The 20,230-nt window shown below is 37.4% G+C and overlaps 1 protein-coding gene across 1 annotated transcript in view; it reads left to right on the top strand.

Moving 5' to 3' along the window:
• The window catches only part of LOC133879582 (BAG-associated GRAM protein 1), a 37,492-nt gene that overhangs the window by 10,752 nt on the left and 6,510 nt on the right, over window positions 1-20,230 (top strand). The window contains exons 7-15 of the mRNA XM_062318207.1: window positions 124-247; window positions 440-556; window positions 1,170-1,199; window positions 1,323-1,422; window positions 11,298-11,404; window positions 17,436-17,579; window positions 17,664-17,768; window positions 19,546-19,692; window positions 19,916-19,969. Of these exons, the coding sequence (XP_062174191.1) occupies window positions 124-247; window positions 440-556; window positions 1,170-1,199; window positions 1,323-1,422; window positions 11,298-11,404; window positions 17,436-17,579; window positions 17,664-17,768; window positions 19,546-19,692; window positions 19,916-19,969 (928 nt within the window). The remainder of the gene's footprint in view (window positions 1-123; window positions 248-439; window positions 557-1,169; window positions 1,200-1,322; window positions 1,423-11,297; window positions 11,405-17,435; window positions 17,580-17,663; window positions 17,769-19,545; window positions 19,693-19,915; window positions 19,970-20,230) is intronic.

Here is a 20,230-nt window from a genome sequence, read left to right as displayed (position 1 = left end):
GCTATGATGGACCCACACTCCTATATTGTTGGTGTTATTGTTATTATAATCATATTTCTTTTCCTAATGATTATAGTTTGTTACTTATCAATAATAATTATTGTTTGTCTATTGTACTGTTAGGATACCGAATGGCTATCCTGGAGCTAATACTCGGAGAAGGATTTCTTCAGATAAACCAGGGCCGACAGTGGTTCATCAAAAGCCAGGGCCTCTTCAAACAATATTTGATCTCTTTCCAGATGAGGTGAGTTGCATTATAATTAGCTTAAATGTGCACATTTTATTAGCCAGCGTTGCATAAACTCTGTTCATGGTAACGTTTTTCTCCTGAACTTTCAAATAGCACATTGGTAACTATAACTATGTATGAGAATCTTTATATTGTCTTTCCAGGTGATTTTAGTTGCAGACCTAACAAACACAGTATCTATTTCAGGTTGTTGAACATAGTTATTCTTGTGCACTTGAGAGGTCATTCTTGTATCATGGCCGTATGTATGTCTCCACATGGCACATTTGCTTTCATTCAAATGTTTTTTCTAAGCAAATGAAGGTGAGCCTGTCATTCTTCTTTTCTAAGGTTGAGTCAATATTAGACTTTTTCTTTCTTTCTCTCTTTTCTTTCGTTTCTTTCTTCTTCTTCTTCTTCTTTTTTAATTAATTTTTTATTATAAAGTAATGCATAAGTCAATATTATACTACTAAATTTGAGGACATTAGAAAAGTGTCATTGATGCGATCCAGTTTAAAGAGCTCTGATACTAAATTCTCTCTTCAACATACTCATCCTTTACATATAAAGCAGCACGAACAACATCAAATGGCTCCTTCCCTGTCATTCTGTAAAACACTCTTAGCACAACTATAACATAAATGTCTTAGTACTGAAACCTAAGGAAGTTTGTGCAAAAAGTCAAAGAAACAATTTAACTTAATTACTAGTGAAGGCTACCTAAACCCCAACCAATAAGCACCCTTGGCTTGTAGATACCCACAAAGACCTTCAGAACTCACCAATTGCACTTCAAGAAGCGACGTTCACTCTTCAAGTAGCAACAATGTTCTAACACTGTTGGTATTCTCATGTTAGACAAATACATTATTTATTGTAACAATTTCTTTTTTTTTGTTTTTTCTTTTTTTTTCGAAAAAATTACATTTGACAGGTGGTTATACCATTTCAAGATATAGATGAGGTATGCTCTTTCACTCACTCACACACGATCTCTCTCTATAGTCTTCCCTTGACCACATTGTTGAATCATACATTTTGCTTATTCGTTGTGGATTTTTTATTTTTATTTTTTTATTTAATGAAGATACGAAGAAGTCAGCATGCATTCATTAATCCTGCTATTACAATTATTCTTCGCATGGGTGCTGGTGGACATGGTGTACCTCCTTTGGGAAGTCCTGATGGTTAGTGTTTGGTTCTGAAGCCTGAATTTTTTTTTAATTATTATTTATATTTTCTTAAAGTTAAGTGAACATCTTTTGTTTTTAAATATAACTTATTTTCTGAATATATATTCTTCTTAAAGGAATTATCATGTTTTTTAGGTATTATGTTGGTGGTTTATTAAATTAGAATATGGTGCCAGAGTGGTGCATCCGTTGAATATAACAATAATGGATGTTATTAGTTGACCTGATATTTCAAGTTGAAATGGAGATGGAATCATTGATATGACTTATTGAGGACTTGTTCAAATTAGGGATTTTGGTGGCTCTGTTGGGGTTGCTCATGTTGTTGGTATTATCCGCACAAATGAGTGTTGTGATAAGGATATGATCTCCATTCCTGAAGTCTTTGTGAAAACTTGTACTTGTGTAATTCTTTTACGGTCTATGTTTCAGCTGGTTTCAGTCTTCTGCATGGGTTTAAAACTTGTATTTCAATAAGAATTTGCTTGTTGAAATTGGAAAAGGGTAGGAAAATATTATACGTAGAACCTAAGTTTTTGTTTCCAGGGAGAATTAAACAAGATCTTTTCACAAATATAGGAAAATATGTTTGTGTTTGCTTTTGAGAATGGGTATTGACTTCTGGAGTATAGGATTTGAAGGTGTTGATGAAGAGGTTTTCTTTTGATTCTCTTGAATTGCTTCTCTCTTCTTCATACTGGTTTTCTTAGAGTTTTCCCTGTGGGAGGTAAATTAATTAATGAAATGTTTCTCAAAAGTTCACGTGGATTAATCATGTGATGCCTCTTTCTTTCCAAATTATCAGAAGTTTAATGAAAGATTTACCTTAGAGTAAGAAGATTTATTGGGCTTATTTATTTATTTTTTTTCTATGTTGTTAACTACCATAGGGGTACTTTTTTCGTTCACAAAGTTCTGTCCTTCCTTTTCTAGTTATCCACACTGTTAGTTTTGTAAGAGTGCTATTAAGGTTTTGTATTTTATTACAGAAGAATATTTCTTGAACTTGACATGATTGTTGATTCAATCTAAAAAAAGGTGTTACATGGTAGTCATGGTTATTGGATTTTTACATGTTTTGTGACGTGTGAGTAAAGCTGGTTTTACTGCTGGCTTAAATGTTTTTAATTCACTCCGATCAGGTTTATCAAAGTCAATTATATATTTTTTTTTATAAGTAATCGAAATATCATTAACAAGCAAAAAACGCAATCCAGGTACATAAAAAGTAGACAAGAGAAACATCTAGTTAGAAGGAGAAAAATGAACAAGAAAATAATGAAAACTAAGCAAATTAGGAAAGACTAACGCAGCTGTCCAAAGGTAAAGAGTATATTTAAGCTCCACCACTGTTTTCTCGTGATTCTCGAAACTTTTATCATTTATTTTCCTCCAAAGACACCATAAAAGGCATGAAGGCATCATCTTTTACACATCTCTGAGTGCTACCAAATAACCCCCTCCAACAAGCAAACAAGTCTACTAAGTGTCTAAGCATAACCCAATACAGCCTAACACGACTGAAGATAGCATTCTGTAAGGCATAAACAACTTCACAATGGAGAAGAAAATGATCCGACCCCTGACCCCCCATTCCTCTTGCAAATACAACATCAATTGACCACATTAGCATGTCGTTTCCTAAGGTTATTTATGATAAGGATCTTCCATAGGATGGCTGACCAAGCAAAGAAAGCTGCTCTGAAACAAATCTTAATCCGCCAAATACTCTTCCAAGGGAAGGGAGTGCTATCATTACGAACAAGGACACTGTAGAAGGATCTAACATCAAGCAATCTTTTGGAGGGGGCCAGCAAAACTTATCTTCACCTCCCCGTCTCACTTTAAAGGAGTACAATTAACTGAAAAACGAAGCAAATACATCCACCTCCTAATCATTAGGTGCTATAATAAAGATTATGTCCACTGATGGGAGCCATTAGAAAGCTCCAAATGAACTGCTATGAAAGCATCCTTTATGTGTGGAATACTATATAAAGTTGGAAAAGCTTCCTTAACGGCCTTATCTCTATGCCATAAGTCATGCCAAAATTTAAACTTAGAGCCATCTCTCACCTGAAATCTGGTATGACTAGAAAACATCCCCCAACCCCCCCTGATATTCTTTGATAATCCCACCCGATAGGACCTAAGAGGCTCATTAGAACACCACCCACTCCACGAACTACCAAATTTAGAATCCACTATAGCTCTCCTCCAAGCCTCCCTCTCATGCATATAGTGCCATAGCCATTTTCCTGAAATGACACGATTGAACATCAACAAGTTTCAAACCCCAACCCTCTCTTAGAGATTGGAGAACAAACCTTGGACCAGTTGACCAGGTGAAATTTAAACTCTTCACCTAGCTCACCCCATAAAAAATCTCGATGAAGTTTCTCTATGCGAGGAGAGGGAAAAGTGACATGAAATACGTAGGCAAATTGAAAAGGGTGCTCTTGATAAGTGCAACTCTACCACCCTTAGACAAATACATCATTTTTCAACTAGCCAATCGACGCTGTATCTTCTTAATAACACCATCCCAAATAGACTTGGCCTTATAAGAGGTTCCTAATGAAAGACCAAGATACTTCAAAGGTAAAGAAGAAACCTTGGGCCAACCCATCCACATTCTCGACATAACCTATGGGGACCAATTCAACTTAGTCAGATTAATCTTCAAACCGAAAACAACTTCGAAGCATAAAAATAAGGCACACAAATATCGTAGGTGGGCAGGATTGGCACCACAAAAAAGTAAAGTGTCATCTATAAACAACATGTGTGATATGTTAACCACGCCAAATTGCTTAGACCCCACATAAAAGCCCGAGAGAAAACCCCCATTAACAGTTGCAAAAAGCATTTTACTTAAAGCCTCTTTAACAATAACAAATAGAAAAGGTGACAAAGGATCTCACAGTCTCAATTCACGAGAGCTACTGAAGAAAGCATGCAGATTGCCATTCATTAAAACAAGAAAACGCTCTGAAGAAATACAATGCGCTATTCAAGAGTGTCATTTCCCCCCCTAAATTACACCTCCTCAACAAATAAAGTAAGAAATCCCAATTGATATGATCATAGGGCTTCTGAATATCCAATTTGCAAAGCACCCTTGGCTCACCAGATCTAATCCTACAATCTAGACATTCATTTGCTATGAGTACGGAGAAGATTTGCCTATCTCTAACAAAACATTTTGGGGCTTTGAAATAATTTTCTCCACAACCCTTCTCAACCTATTGACAAAGAATTTGGCAATAATTTTGTAAACTCCACTCACAAGACTAATAGGACACAAGTCCTTAAGATCAATAACCCCATATTTCTTCGGAATGAGAGTAATGAAAGTGGCATTCTGACTTTTTTTAAACTTACCACTAGCATGAAATTCATGGAACACCACCATAATATCTGCCTTGATCACATCCCAACAAGCTTGAAAAAATGCCATAATTAAACCATCAGGACTTGGGGCTTTATCACTGTTCATACCTTTCACCACCTCAAGGACTTCACTCTCCTCAAATAGTCTCTCTAACCAAGAGGCCTCCTCCGCATCTGTGGAGTCGAAAGAAAGGCCATCCAGCTAAACTGTTTTGAAAACAATTTATCATAGAATTGCATGATGTGTTCCCTAATAACAGGTTGATTAGAAGAAACTGAGCCATTTACTGACAGCAACTCATGGAGTTGTTTTTCCTATTCGAGTTGGTCACCCGATGGAAAACCTCCATGCATTTATCGCCATCTTTTAACCACATAGACCTTGACTTTTACCTCCAATAAAGTAGCCTTTTCCAACTCACTAATAACCATGATTTTCCTCAACTTCTCTTTAGCAACTACAACTCTCTCTTCCTTTAAACCATCAAGAACACGCAACAACTCCATCAGGGTTTTATTTTATTTATAATTATAATTTTATTTTTTTTTCATTGGATTCCAACTTACAAGGCATTAAGTTTACAAGCCAAAATGAAGCTAGGAGAGCCTTGAAAGCGATAAGAAAACCGCCACTGCCTCGCCCTATCCCCAAACCCTTCAACCTTTAATCACACATTTTCAAACTTAAAAGATCTTTTGCCTCCTTGAATACCACCACAATCAAGGAGAATGAGGAAATGGTCTGCATACAATCTATGCAGCCTTTTCTGAAATATATCGAGAAACTTAGCTTCCCATTCCGGAGAATGGAAAGGGATGTTCTTTTTTATTTTAACTTATAGCTAGGACAATATATTCAAAGTCAATTATATAATATGTTTTCACGGTAGATGTTAGATTTGGTGATTTTTTTTTAACTTTAAATTTTGTTATTTAGAGTTGATCAACTTAAATCGTGAACTTTTACATAACGTAGATTTCAGGAATATACTTTCATTTTTAGGTCATCATTCGATTGTGTGTTTTGTTCCTAATCTTTAATTTCTTATTTCAGCTTGTAATTAAAAATGAATTATGTCATAAGATTCACTCACTAGACATGAGTTGCATGCTGCTTCTGAAAAAGTGCCTCTTCTTGCATGTAAGATTTATAGTATTTGTGAACTCAATTAATTCTCTTCCTGATTGTCTCTCTAAATACGTGTGTTTGTGTAACTAGCATACTTAATGTAAAACTTCTAGCATTTTGTTTAGATGTCCCACCACAAGTATGTGTACCATTTCAGATCTTGGTTGGTAGTTGGTATGCCAACTTTTTATGATGACTAAGGGCGGAGCTAGGATTTTTTTTCTTTTGTTTTTTTTGTTTTTTGTTTTTTTTTTTTTTTTTGCGGGGGGTGGGGTTGGAAAAAAAAATCACTAATATAATCTAATTAAATATGTATACAAAGATATTATTATGTATTTAATCTAAACTTTCTAACTAAATCCAATTCATTGAGAAGTTCCCATTAAATCTAAACGTAATTATACAAAATTTCGTAGTAAAACTCTTTTGTCTAACCTTCTAGTACCTTGCCCTACACTTTTGCCTATTGTACCAAAAATTATATCCTGAGGGCATTCTCAGGAACTAACTCTTCCTTCAAGAGTAAAGTAAATGATTTTGAACCTGTAAATATGATATGTGTCTTAGGTGACTGAAAATGCAAAACCAATTACCAAAAAATTTGATAAAAGATTGTATGCGTGGATCAAAATTGATAAATTACAGTTAGTCAAACAAAAATAAAAGATAAAAGGGAATCAAGTTTGATCAAAATTATACTAGCATTAATATTGAATTTAAATTTAAATACATCTAATTGGCAAACCCAAAAGTGGTTTATCGGATCACTTTCCGCATTTGCTTGATTGTGGTGTTGTTAGGGATAGAAGATATTTCAAGTTTGAGAATATGTGGCTAAAATCTGAGGGATTTATGGAAAAGATAAATTAGTAGTGGTTGTCTTACAGCATTCAATGCTCCCCTAGTTTTGTCTTGGCTCGCAAACTAAAAACCTTGGAACTTGACTTGAAAAAATGGAATGAGGAGGTTTTTGGCAATGTTGAGAAGCAAAAAAAGGTTTGTTTGGATGAACTAGGTGATCTTGATGTTATTGCAGAAGATAGACCCCTATTTGATGAGGAAAAGGCTAGAAAGGTTGAGATCACTAGCATGTTTAACTGAACTCTCTTGAGGAAATTCTTATGGCGGTATGCCATGAAGAGAGAGGCTTTATGGAGATCAATGGTCAAAGCTAAATGTGGCAGCATGTGGGTAGGGTGGTGTTCCAATGAGGTTTTTGGATCCCATGGGGTTGGAGTGTGGAAAAACATGAGGGGGTGTGGGGTCTCTAGACTTGTGAGATTTGATGTGGGAAATGGGTCTAAGATCAAGTTCTGGCAAGGTGTATGGGGTGGTGATCAGCCCTTGAAGGCATCTTTCTCGACATTGCTTAATATAGCTCGCTTTAAGAAGGCTTCAATGGCAGACTTTATATTGTCTCTTAATGACACCTTTCAGTGGAATATCATCTTCATTAGACCAGTGCATGATTGGGAAGTGGAGATGGTCACTTCGTTCTTTAATCTTTCATACTATTTTAGGAAGAGTCGAGTTGGTGAGGATAGAATTTTTTGGATCCCTTCCAAAAGGCGGACGTTCGAGGTCAGATCCTTTTATTAGGCACTTAGCCCTCTGCCATTTTTTCTTTTTTTTTTTTTATAGGTAAGTAGAGAAATTTATAAAAAGAGTAAAGGCGCTCTTAAGCATACATGAAGTATACAAAAAGGATACCAAAACATGAAAAAGAAAGAAAAAAGAAAAAGAAAAAACACCCGCAAAACCCAAAAACAGAAGAAAACCAAAACACCCCAACAGGAACTAGCCCACACAACCCAGAGACCATTACATCATAGCAAGGGCACTCTTGCCTTTGCCCCGACTAGAACTAAAACCCTAGCATCATAATAAATCGAGCACTCCAAGTTTTTGACCTCTACTCCCTTTAAACTTAGGAGTGCAGATTGAAATCTCTTGACGCTGCGCCTCATCAACTTGAGCTAATAAATCGAAAAAGCCCTTCACATTCCCTCGTGGGAGACACCCAGAGTATGGAAACATAAAATAACATCTATTGCGGCCCCGGGAGAACATCTTTCTCCTCTCGAAGATTCTCCCACCTCTTAGGAAGACGACAACAAAGGAGGCCACCCAACTGCTGGAGAGACCACAAGCCTTGGCAGGGCACCAATGCCCATCATCTTCACACCCATAGACTGGGCCGAGGAGAGAGGAGATCCACCCACTCCAGTTGAAGGAGGGGCCACAACGATTGGGAGAAGGAAGCCATGCCGAATAAGGCTAGCTGAAGGAGACTTACTGAGCATTTGGAGAAACAAGGCCACTTTGAGAATGGCTTTCTTTGTTTGGACAATAGTGTTAGCACTCTGAGTGTTTCCCCAATAGTCCACCAAGAAGTAAACAAGTCAACTTCTCGGCTAGGCATAACCCAAGATAGCCCAAAATGATTGGAAAAAAAAAGTACATAAGGCACAAGGAACCTCACAATGTAGACAAAGATGGTCCACGGACTCCCCATTCCTTCTACACATATAACACCTATCAATCACAATGACATGCCGCTTCCTAAGATTTTCCATGATAAGGATCTTTCCTAAAGCCGCCGACCAAGCGAAGATAGCCACCCTCATTGAAACCTTAGTCCGCCAAATACCCTTCCAAGGGAAATGAAAACCGTCGTTACAACCCAAAACATTGTAGAAAGATCTAACATTGAGCAACTCTTTTTTGGAAGAGGCTCACCAAAGCTTGTCTTCACCTTCTGGCCTCCCTTTAACTGACTGCATCAAGCTGAAAAACAAGGCAAAGACATCCATCTCCCAACCATGAGCCGCTCTAGCAAAGTTTATGTTCCACTAATTGGAGCTACCAAAAAGCTCCAAGTGAGCCACTACAGAAGCATCCTCCGTACAAGCAAATACCATTTAAATCTGGAAAGGCTTCCTTTAGGACCTTGTCCCCCACACCACAAATCATGCTTGAATCCAACATTGGAGCCATCTTCCTTCCACCTCAAATTTGGTATTACTTGAAAACTTCCCCCAACCCCTCTTAATGTTCTTCCATAACCCTGCCCTAAACGCCCCAAGAGGAGCATTACAACACCCCCCCCACCCCCCCCCCCCCCCCCCCCCCCCCCCCCAAAAGAACTGCCAAATTTAGAGTCCACCAGAACTCTCTACTAAGCCCCTCTTTCATGCACATAGCACCCTAACCATTTTCCTAGGAGAGTACGATTGAACATTTTCCAAATGAAATTTGAACTCCTCGCCTAGCCCACCTCATCAAAAATATCGTTGAAGCTTTTCAATATGGTTTGCAACACTTGCAATGAGAGGGAAGAGGAACATGAAATACATGGGCAAATTAGAAAGGGTACTCTTGATAAGGGTAATACTGTCACCCTTAAACAGGTACATCCTTTTCTAACTAGCTAGTTGCCGCTCTATTTTCACCATAACACCATCCCAAATAGACTTTACCTTATAAGAGGCTCCCAAAGAAATGCCAAGATACTTCAATGGCAAAGAAGAAACCTTGCAGCCCAGGATGCTAGCCAACCCACATTAACGACATTACCCACAGGAATCAATTCTGACGTAGGAAGATTTAATCTTCAAATCTGGAAGAGCTTCAAAACATAAAAATAAGGCACATAGATAACGTAGGTGGTCAGGATTGGCCCCACAAAAACTAGAGTGTCATTTGCAAACAACATATGTGATATGTTAACCATACTTGAGTGCCTATACCCCACATAGAATCCTGAGAGAAAACCCCCATTAAGATTGTTGGTTAGTTGGAGAGGCCAATTTGATGTGGTGTATTTGGAGATGACGCAATGCTAGAAATTTTGAAGGTTGTGAGAGAACGATGGAGTTAAAAGCTTTGGTGTCCAAACCTCTTCATGGATGGTTGCTTTCAACTGTTCTCGTTTTTCTAATTTTTAAGAATTTTTAGATGTGTGTTCTTCCTCGTCTCCTTAATTGGGTGTCCCTCTTGTATACTCTCAATGTACTTGGGTTGCATCGCCTTCTAGTAAGATTGAATTATAAAAAATAAAAATAAAAAATAAAAATTGTATTGCTATATAGATTTTCTTTTTTCTTCCCCCCCCCCCCCCTCCCCCCCCCTTCTCTCTCTTCCAATAATGATAACCTCAGTTGTTTCCTTATACTTTTCCTTTAGCAACGCGCTGCATGTTAAAGAGATCTAGTTTTTGTTGCAAAATTTTACAAAGTAATGGTTAAATTTGATGGTTAGAACTAGAGACAATATAAATATATATATATATATATATATATATATATATATATATTTCGATAAGTACAAGTAAAATAAATATTATTGTGAGAAATGCTACATGTACTTCCTAGTGCTTATTCCTTTATGTGATAGTGAAAATCTCTATTGATGTGAAATGTACAAATTAACCCATCTAAAATCTAATGGTAATTTTTATTGTCACATCAGAAAGTAAACACTTGGAAGTACATATAACATTTCTCTATTATTACTTTGAAGGAAGTTATTGTCCCACCACTTGGGGGGTAGGTCTATAAAATTGTCATGTAACCCTTAGCATGTGAGAAACATGCGTTTTTTTTACATAGAATGTGAAAAGCATGCTTTTATAATTAAATTTTTCCCAACTCTTTTAATGCTAATAAAAAAAAAAAAAAAAAAGTAAACACTTGGAAGTACATATAACATTTCTCTATTATTACTTTGAAGGAAGTTATTGTCCCACCGCTTGGGGGGTAGGTCTATAAAATTGTCATGTAACCCTTAGCATGTGAGAAACATGCATTTTTTTTAAATAGAATGTGAAAAGCATGCTTTTATAATTAAATTTTTCCCAGCTCTTTTAATGCTAATAATAATAAAAAAAAAGCATGTGAGAGACATGACAATTTGATGTTTTGCCCCCCGGGGGGGGGGGGGGGGGTTAAGTCTATAAAATTTCCTCTTTCGTCATAACTTGCATGTAAAAGCTCATTTGTTATTGTGCCACCGCTTGGGGGGGGGAGGTCTATAAAATTGCATGTGACCCTTAGCCTGTAAGAAATATATGTTTTTTAAATAGTATGTGAGAAGCATGCTTTTATAATTAAATTTTTCCCAACTATTTTAATGCTAATTAAAAAAAAAAGCATGTGAGAGACATGACAATTTGATGTGGGGGGGGGGGGGGGGGGGGGAGGCTCTAGTCAAGACTTGTACCTTCATTCTGCTCCTAAATTGATTTGTTTAGGAAGCACCCATCATTGAAGGGTTTCTATTCTTTTTGGGATAAGTTGATCTATCAAGATGTGTTTATATGGCCTTCATTTTGCTTTGCCATTTTCAGGTAGAGTCAGATATAAATTTGCATCGTTTTGGAACAGGAATCATGCATTACGAGCCTTACAGCGTGCAGAAAAGAACCTCCATGCAATGTTGGAAGCTGAGAAAATGGTAATTTCTTGTGCTCAAAAGTTTTTTTTTTTTTTTTTCCAAAAAAAATAAAAATAAAAATCTTCTGTTAAATAAATTTGCATATATAGGAGCTTAGTCATACTTATCAACTGCAAAATAGATGGAGCCTGATTTGGAACTTTTAAGAAGAGATTGAACATTAATTATGTAGTAATGTTAAAATTAATTATATGTTCATTTTGAAAAATTCATTACATTATTTTGTGCTACCTTTCCTATTGTGAAATATACCTACTATGGGTTTATGAGAAGAGGTCCAAGTTTGTTTGGCTTTGCGAATGACTCATATTTTTTGGCATGTGATTACTTCCAACATAAACATCCACAAACCATGAAAAGTTTTAATTATGATGTAATTTTAGATTAATTTAAACAGTCTGGTGTGTTGATATTCCATGATTGATGACACATGCTAAAATTAATAGCTGTTTGTATTGTGCTTATTAATTACTTTGGGGGCTGAATTACCTTAATATTTGTGAAAGAAACCTAGGATTCTGTGGTATTGATAGTTGTTAACCTTGATGATTAGGAACATATGCAATATTTATAAAGCTCTCAATCTTTTTTTTTTTTTTTTTTTTTTTGTTTTTTGTTTTTTGTTTTTTTGTTTTTGAGAGTTTTGAAGGTTACTGAGGCTAAGGAACCAAACAATGGGAACCGGGTCTAAATTGATAATATATCATACTTAACATGAACTCAATATCAAAACTTTTGACTATTGAGTGGTGTATTTCATAGTTCAAAACTTGGTCAGAGTCAGGCTCTTAAACTTGCTCGAATCCTCTCTTTCCTGCACTAGCCCTTTCTCTGCCACCACTTCTGTGAATGATCCCGGGCCTTGCTCCATCGTCCCGCAGCAGCTACGCTGGGCTGACAATCCCTTTTTGTTCTACTTGCTTCACCACCCACCTTAGTTGCGAGATGCATTGTCCTCATCCACTACCTTCTCGGCCCTCTGGTATAATTATAAAACTTCACCGCTCTCCTCCACCGTATTCTGAAAGTTCCAAAAACGTCCCATGGTTCTGTCGCTTGTGCACTACATACGTTGTATCTCCAACTCTAAAGGTCCTACAATTTTTTTTTATTTTTTTTTGATAAGTAATTTCAAATCAAATCATTAAAAGTGCAAAGGGGCGCAACCCTAATATACAGGAAGTATACAAGAGTGATCCTGAAATGATGGAACAGAGAATAAATTTAAAAAGTCTACATAAGTAAAAATATTCAAGTAATGATGGGACATTATCCAAATATATAATGTATTGAACAAACGCTTCCGTATTTCCACCATTGATGCCTTTACATCTTCAAAGAGCCACGCATTCTGCTCCCGCCAAATACACATTAAACACAGAAGAACTAATTGCCAAGCTTCTTTAGCAAGACCATACCCAACCGACGCACTCTAATTAGTCAACAACTCTAGCACTGTTTGCGGCATAACCCACTCGACCCCAAATAAAGTAAGAATGTAACTCTACAGATCACGGGCGACTTTGCATCAATAGTCTCCCCACTCTTTTTACACATACAACATCACTCAATCACTACGACATTTCTCTTACGCAAATTGTCATGCGTCAAAATTTTACGTAAAGCTGCTGACCATACAAAGAGAGCCACCCTTGAAGTTTTAAGCAACAAAAGCTTCCAAAATTCCTTCAGGTTATCTCCTTTTATCAAAGCTTCCATCGTTTTAAGCAACCAAACATACTCTGAATGCCCATAACCACCTCTCGGAAAAAAACCTTGTACTCACTCCTCTATGCTAATCGACCACCACCGTTCCCAATTCCAGACTGATTTTCGAATGACTTTAATTCAACGTAAAAGTAACCCAAATAACCAATCAGAAAAAGCTACAAAGTAACTCCGTTGAAACAAGAAACAAGTACTAACCCTCACACTCTACCTCTCACCATCATGTGCTAACCACCATTAGAGAGAGTTAGAGTAAAATACCTGAATATATTTTGTGAAACCATCTTAGAATCACCATGAACTAGTGATTCTCACTCAATTCTTCTTTCACACTTTTGGGGTATATTTTGTGAAACCATGTGCTCGAATTTGATAATTTCTACCACACTGGGTATATTTTTTAATTCACAGGATATTAAATTTTGTAAAGTGAAAGATAATGGATTATTATTATTATTATTATTATGTTTAAATTTCACTGGATCCTATGATTACGTTGCTGCCCATTGACAATTCCATTCAGATTATTTGTAGATAATATAAAAAAATTGATTAGCGATATAGTAGCTACAAATTGAGGGCTGCTACACTTACAACCAACTTCCCACACCCAACTTCTCACAACTTGACGTGGTATGCCACGTTAGATTTTTTTTTTTCCCCGTTTTCCACCCTCGAACTGCCCACCCCGAGGCCGGAATCTGGCTGGGAAAGTGCCAGATCTCGGCCAGCCGACTAGGATCCAGTTGTTCTGGCCGGGGAAGGGCCAGATTCAGCCGTTCTCCGGCCAGCCGACCGGGATCCGGCCGTTCTGGCCGAGGAAAGGACAGCCGGCTCTCCAAATCCCGAGATGCAGTCGCCGGCCTTTCAGATCCCGTCGTCCGGCTTCATTCGCCCGCCGGTCGGAAAGAGAGAAGAAGAAGAAGAACCAGAGAGAGAGAGAGAGAGAGAGCGTTGGACAGCCGGCTCTCCAAATCCCGAGATGCAGTCACCGGCCGTTCAGATCCCGTCGTCCGGCTTCATTCGCCCGTAGGCCGTTCAGATCCCGTCGTCCGACTTCATTCGCCCGCCGGCCATTCAGATCACGTCGTCCGGAGCTTCATTCGCCAGCCGGAAAGAGAGAAGAAGAAGAATGAGAGAGAAGAAGAAGAACCAGAGAGAGAGAGAGAAAGAGAGAGAGAGAGAGAGAGAGCGTTGGTTGAAAACGAAGAAAAGAAAAAAAGAAAAATATATATATATCTGATGTGGAATTTCCACATCAGGTTGTAAAAACTTGGTTGTAAGGATTTGGTAGTAAGTCTAGCATTTTCCCTACAAATTTTGTACCTACAACCTTCATGGAACTGGAGAATGCTCTAACTATTTGAGCTATAATAAGCTAAATAAATAACTTTTTGGTTTGTATATGATGAAGCTTTCTCTTGGAAATAATTTTACATTGTATTTAAAAAATCTGTGCTTTACTTAGATCAGGTGTGTGCTTGCACTTTGTGCCTTGGCTTCATGGCCTTTGCGTTCAACGGTTCAAGTGTACCTTGAGCTTTTAACAACACAAACGATACTGCAGTAGCGAATCAGTGATAGTACAGCTTGTGTATACATTCTTAGGGTGAAATTTTGTCTTGTTACTTTAGCATAGATTGGGTAATCGGGTGTATATTACTTTTCTACTTACCCCTCGTATATTACATTTTTAGTATGAAGTTATGGTTGAAAATGGTGATATCTTCACATAGCTGACTATCAGACTTAAGGGATTAACCGTAGTTTGTTTTCTTGTGGGGGATGCTGGAAAAGATACATCTTAATGGTTGTTGATTATCACACTACACTGATGGAGGGGTGGGTGACTGGTTATAATTGATAAAGGAATATTCAGTTGAAGGCTGTTGTGAATTTTTTTCAAATATTTATATTTATATTTATAGTTCAATGTGAAAATACACATAATATTTGGGATATAAAGTCTAAATGTATTAGTAATGCATTGCATTTATATTTATAATGCATTTAATTGCTTCTTTTTATTCTTCGCTATTTCAAATTGTTCACTGTTTATAACATGACATAATGAAACTATTTTGGTCTGAAGTCTGAACTCCACTTGGCATCGCACTAGGGCCCAAAACTGAGAACTACACAGAGTAGCAGTTAAACCTGTTCTCCTTGTTTGCTTCAAACTATTGAGCTACCTATTGGGGATACTAGTTAATCTCTCAATGAAGCCTATTGAGCTACCTCTTGGGGATAACTCCCTCTTTTTAATCTCTCAATTAAGCATGAATTTGGGAAACTTCAGCAAATGCTGCGACAACAAATACTACCCGAGGCATTATTATGCTTTCATTATGTTATTGACAACATCTCTCTGTTTAACATAATTTGTGATTTGAAATTTATCATACTACCAAAACCCTAGGTCTCTCCCTCCTCCTCCGGTTCTCTTCTTGTTTTGATCTAGTTCTTTCTCTTCTTCCTTTTTGTCTTTTTTTGGTTTTCTCTGCTTTTGGGTGTGATCTGCGGTGGTTGGCTTGTCGTCTGCTCTCACGCGTCCCGTCTGAGGCGTCACCGGTTTTTTCCGGTCTGTTCTGTCGTCGGCGTTTTTGTGGTTGGCCGGTGTGCGTGGCTTTTGCTTCTTGGGGTGTAGATCTACTGTTTTTGGGCCCTCCTCTCTGTGCACGCGCCTCACCGGTAGAATCTCCGTCGTCGTCCGTCTCTTCCCCGCCGTCGGGACTGCCGCAGGTCGCCGCCACGCGCCGTTCCGTTGGCTTCTCCGGTAGATTCCGCGTCGTCTCCGGCTGGCTCCGTGCCGCGCCGGTGTGCGTGACTTCCACGCGCCGTCACTGGAGGCCGCGCGTGGCCGTTTTGCGCCGGCCCAGCAGGGTTTTTTTTTTTTTTTTTTTTTTTAACTTGTAGGTAATTCGGGTTTTGGGTCTGTGGGTTTTTTTGGTTGGTGGTTGGGGTTGTTGGGTAGGTTTTGGGGGTTTTATTGTATGATGGGGGGTTACTTTGTATCTTGTGTTTTATTGTATTATGAGGGGTTCTATTGTATCTTGGGTGTTTGATGGAGGGTTTCTATTGAATCTTAGGTTTTATTGTATTATGAGGGGTTATTTTGTATCTTTGGTGTTTGATGGGGGGTTACTATTGTATCTTGGGTTTTATTGTATTATGGGGGTTACTTTGTATCTTGGGTGTTTGATGGGGGGTTTCTATTGTATCTTGGGTGTTTGTTGGTGTTTGTTGGGGGCTTTTGTATTTTTGGTTTCATGTGGGTTTTGGGTGTTGTAGATATGTAGTTTCTCGTGGGTTTTCTTGGGTTTTTCATGTCGGCTATCTGAGTTGCTCCTGTGTATACTTCCTGTGTACTTAGGGGCGCCTTACGCTTTTTTAATGAAATTTTCATACTTATCAAAAAAAAATTTTATCATATTTCTGCTTGAATTCAGTAAGACTTGTGTGGACTTATAGTGCAGCCATAGCTGCGGTTTGTGGGTCACGAAGCTATCTCAGATTTAGAGTGGGGGAGTTCTATTGTACAACATTTTTAGATGTTAAAAAATTGTGAATATGTTGCTACAGGCACAACTTTCGAAACTATGTAGCATCAATTTCATGGGGAGAGCGGTTGTATGTGGACAGCTCAGAGATCTGTATTGTGTTGTCCTCTACAAGTTGTAGTCATTCTTAGGACTCTAAAGTCATTTCTAAATAGATTATGTAGGCATTCCATGCCTTAGTCAAGGGAAAGATGGACCACTGGATGTGTAGCTGTAGTGAAGACAATGTATGGCTGTTTTGGATCATGGAAAACTTGATTGATTCAAATGGGATAATCTTGACTAATTTACTGTTAGGTTTACTCTAGATAAGACTAAAAGTATTTACGGTACGTTATTCTTATGGTTTGTCCAACTAATTATTTCTGATGTTATAAATACTCTTAGTGGGAAGAAATGACACTATGTTCGTCAATGATATTCATTGATTATTCGAAAAGCATTTGCTGCATTCTCTACCAGTACTTCAGTTCAAATTTCTTTCTTTTTGGTTAATTTCCTTTGCTTTTATTCTTGATTTTGCTGAGGCTACATTTCTTTTTGTTTATTGACAAAAAGCTAATTGATTATTTGGAAAACATTTGCTGCTGGTACTACAGTTTTTTTTTTTTTTGTCTTTTCTTTTATTTTTTATTTTTTATTTTCCTGGGGCTGGCTTTCTTTTTTGTTTACTCCAAATTTTCCGATCTACTAACTCTCTACTGTTTTGAATGTACATGTGATCTGTTGTTACTGGTATTCAGGAGAGGGCAGAGTCAGCTCTGCGTGCTCATAGCAGCTCTGTTAAAGGTAGTAAAACTCAGACTGAGATTCCTGAAGATAGTGTGCCGAAAACTGGGAAGCTTCCTGCTTTTATCAAGGAAGAAGTTCTAGTTGGCATATACAATGTATGCATCGTTCTTTCCTTTAACTCGTAGATTTAGTTCCTCATCTTCATATTATTAGCATGCTATAATTTATCTTCTGTGCAGGATGTTTTCCCATGCACAGCTGAGCAGTTCTTTAATATATTGTTGAATGATGATTCAAATTTCACAAATGAGTATCGTTCAGCACGGAAAGATTCTAATCTTGTTGTAAGTAACAAACTAGCTTATGGTCATCGTCCTTTTTCTTTTTCTTGGAAGTACATATTGGCTAATTAAATTTGCTATTCACATCACTATGCATTTATAGTGATGTTTTTTTTTTTTTTTTTTTTTGTGTCCTTTTTGTATACTTCCTGTATGCTTAGGGGCGCCTTTTACGCTTTTTTAATAATATTTTGTTTATTACCTATCAAAAAAAAAAGAATCAATCTTTTGCTTTAGAGGACACTAGTTCTTATTACTTTGCTACCTTTCTGACATTCAGACAGGGAAGGTGCAGCAATGAAGTTTCCTTTTGTCATCATGTGCTTGAATCTTTAGGAATCACTGAATTAAGTTTGTCAAATATTTATTCATTTAATTTCTCATCCAGAAGTATTTCAGAGAAGTTAACTTGTCTGAATTTTGAGTGTATGGGAGTGCTAAGGCCTGCAAGTGCAACTCTCATCTGCATGATTCACTCGGGCATGATCCCTCGGGGTAATAAACATGCTTTGTCATGAGGTGTGGCTCAGAGCATTAGCAATGATTGAAGAGGTCAACTTGTGTGGCTAGAGTTTTTAGTTTTTATCTCATATACTTGGACATGAACCTCTAGGGAATGAAGTTGGCCTTGCCTTTAGGGAGTCAAGACATAAACTGTGCTTTTAGAGGTGAAAGTGTGAGGCCAACTAAATCAGTTGTGACAAAATTTTTGATGCTTTATATTATTTCTTGCTTTTAATATGAAATAGAAAAACAAATGAACTTATTCTATACAGTAAAACAGTGATATAAATCAGTTGTATGGAGTGTTAAGTCTAAATGCATTGCCATGGTTTTAGAATCAATACCTTATTGCAATGTAAATCGGTTGTTCTCTGATTTTTCTTCTACAAATTTTACAATACACACACACACACACACGCACAATATGCTGCCGTTTTGCACTTATCAGTCTTAATTTTCTCTCTTCTTTTACAGTAGTTCAATTAAACTTAATTGCCTAATATTCTGTATCAAAGGTGTAGACGGCCTCATATCTGTCTTATAGCTTTTCTCTTCTACTTTTTTTCAAGAAAGGAATTTGTTTCTAAGTTTAGTGTTTCTTATATTGCACTTTCTATCTTAATCTTCTCGTTTTCTGTTATAGTAATTCCATTTGAACTTAATTGTGCCTAATACTCTTCTCCAAAGGTGTAGGCAGCCTTATATCTGTCTTAAAAAGCTGACTTGCTTGGTGACACTATTTTTCATTATTCTGCACCATACGCTAGAGTTCCTGATTTAGAGTTTTATTGATATAACATGTTCTTAGAATGCTGGTTTTGTCACAACTGGAATGCTTTGTGCATCTCAACCTAAAAGGCTAAGACAAAGTCCCTTGAATGGATCCGAGGTGGCCCATTGTCTTTTTTAGTCCCATACAATTGAGAATAGTTAATGCTATTGTTTGTTGTGTCCGATATTCATATATGCATATTAGTGAATGAGGAGAAATTCCATGCTCTCATTACATCTATGGCTTGGATTGCAAGCTCAGTTGCATTTTTAAGCTGAAGGGCTGACCAGGACCTTTGGTGGCCCGAGGCATGGAGGCTCCAGGAAACAATGTTGCTCTGACCAATTTTTGCCCTATCCTCTGGGATGCTAGAGGTTAAGCTAGTCTAAGTAATTTTAAGTCCTGGTGTGGAATTTTTCGATCCTATGAGATTTAAATCTTTAATTACTTGTTTGGTGGCTGTATCAACTTGAGATTTCATGCTTCTTCTTATGTCATCTCCAGATGGGACAGTGGCATGTTGCAGATGAATATGATGGTCAAGTCAGAGAGATAACATTCAGATCCCTTTGTAACAGTCCAATGTGCCCTCCAGACACAGCCATGACAGAGTACCAGCATGCTGTTCTATCGCCAGACAAGAAAATGCTGGTATTAATGCATATATCTTCCTTCTATTGTGGCGTCAATTCTGTATGAGTGTATGAGCTATATTTGCTTATCAAAAAAGGATGTGACTTCCTCTCTCTTTTATGAAGCACATATCTTTCATTGCTTGTAAATGTGCTGGTGTCTTACTTTTCTTTTTCTACATCTTCTTGGGTTCCTTATTTTTATTTAATATATCAATATAATGAGTTTTCCATTCTTTTAGGTGTTTGAGACCGTGCAACAGGCACATGATGTTCCATTTGGGTCCTACTTTGAGGTATTCAATATTTTGTATATCTTGTTTTGTACTTTAACATTTGTATATGATTGGGTTGTGTGCTTTATGTCTCAATCTGATATATCCATGAATTCTGAGAGCAACAGATCCAAACTCAACCTGATAAACAATTGATGGAGAACCATATTTTTGAAGCCAATGCATGCTAAATCTAGAAGCTGGTTGTCAGCATCTGATAATTAGTTATTTTGATAAACCATTAGATCCTTCCCTGTTCATTACTATTGCTTTGGATTTGTT

The sequence above is a fragment of the Alnus glutinosa genome, chromosome 1, assembly GCF_958979055.1.
Source record: "Alnus glutinosa chromosome 1, dhAlnGlut1.1, whole genome shotgun sequence".
Classification (NCBI taxonomy): domain Eukaryota; kingdom Viridiplantae; phylum Streptophyta; class Magnoliopsida; order Fagales; family Betulaceae; genus Alnus; species Alnus glutinosa.
This window is presented reverse-complemented; position numbering and strand designations above follow the sequence as displayed.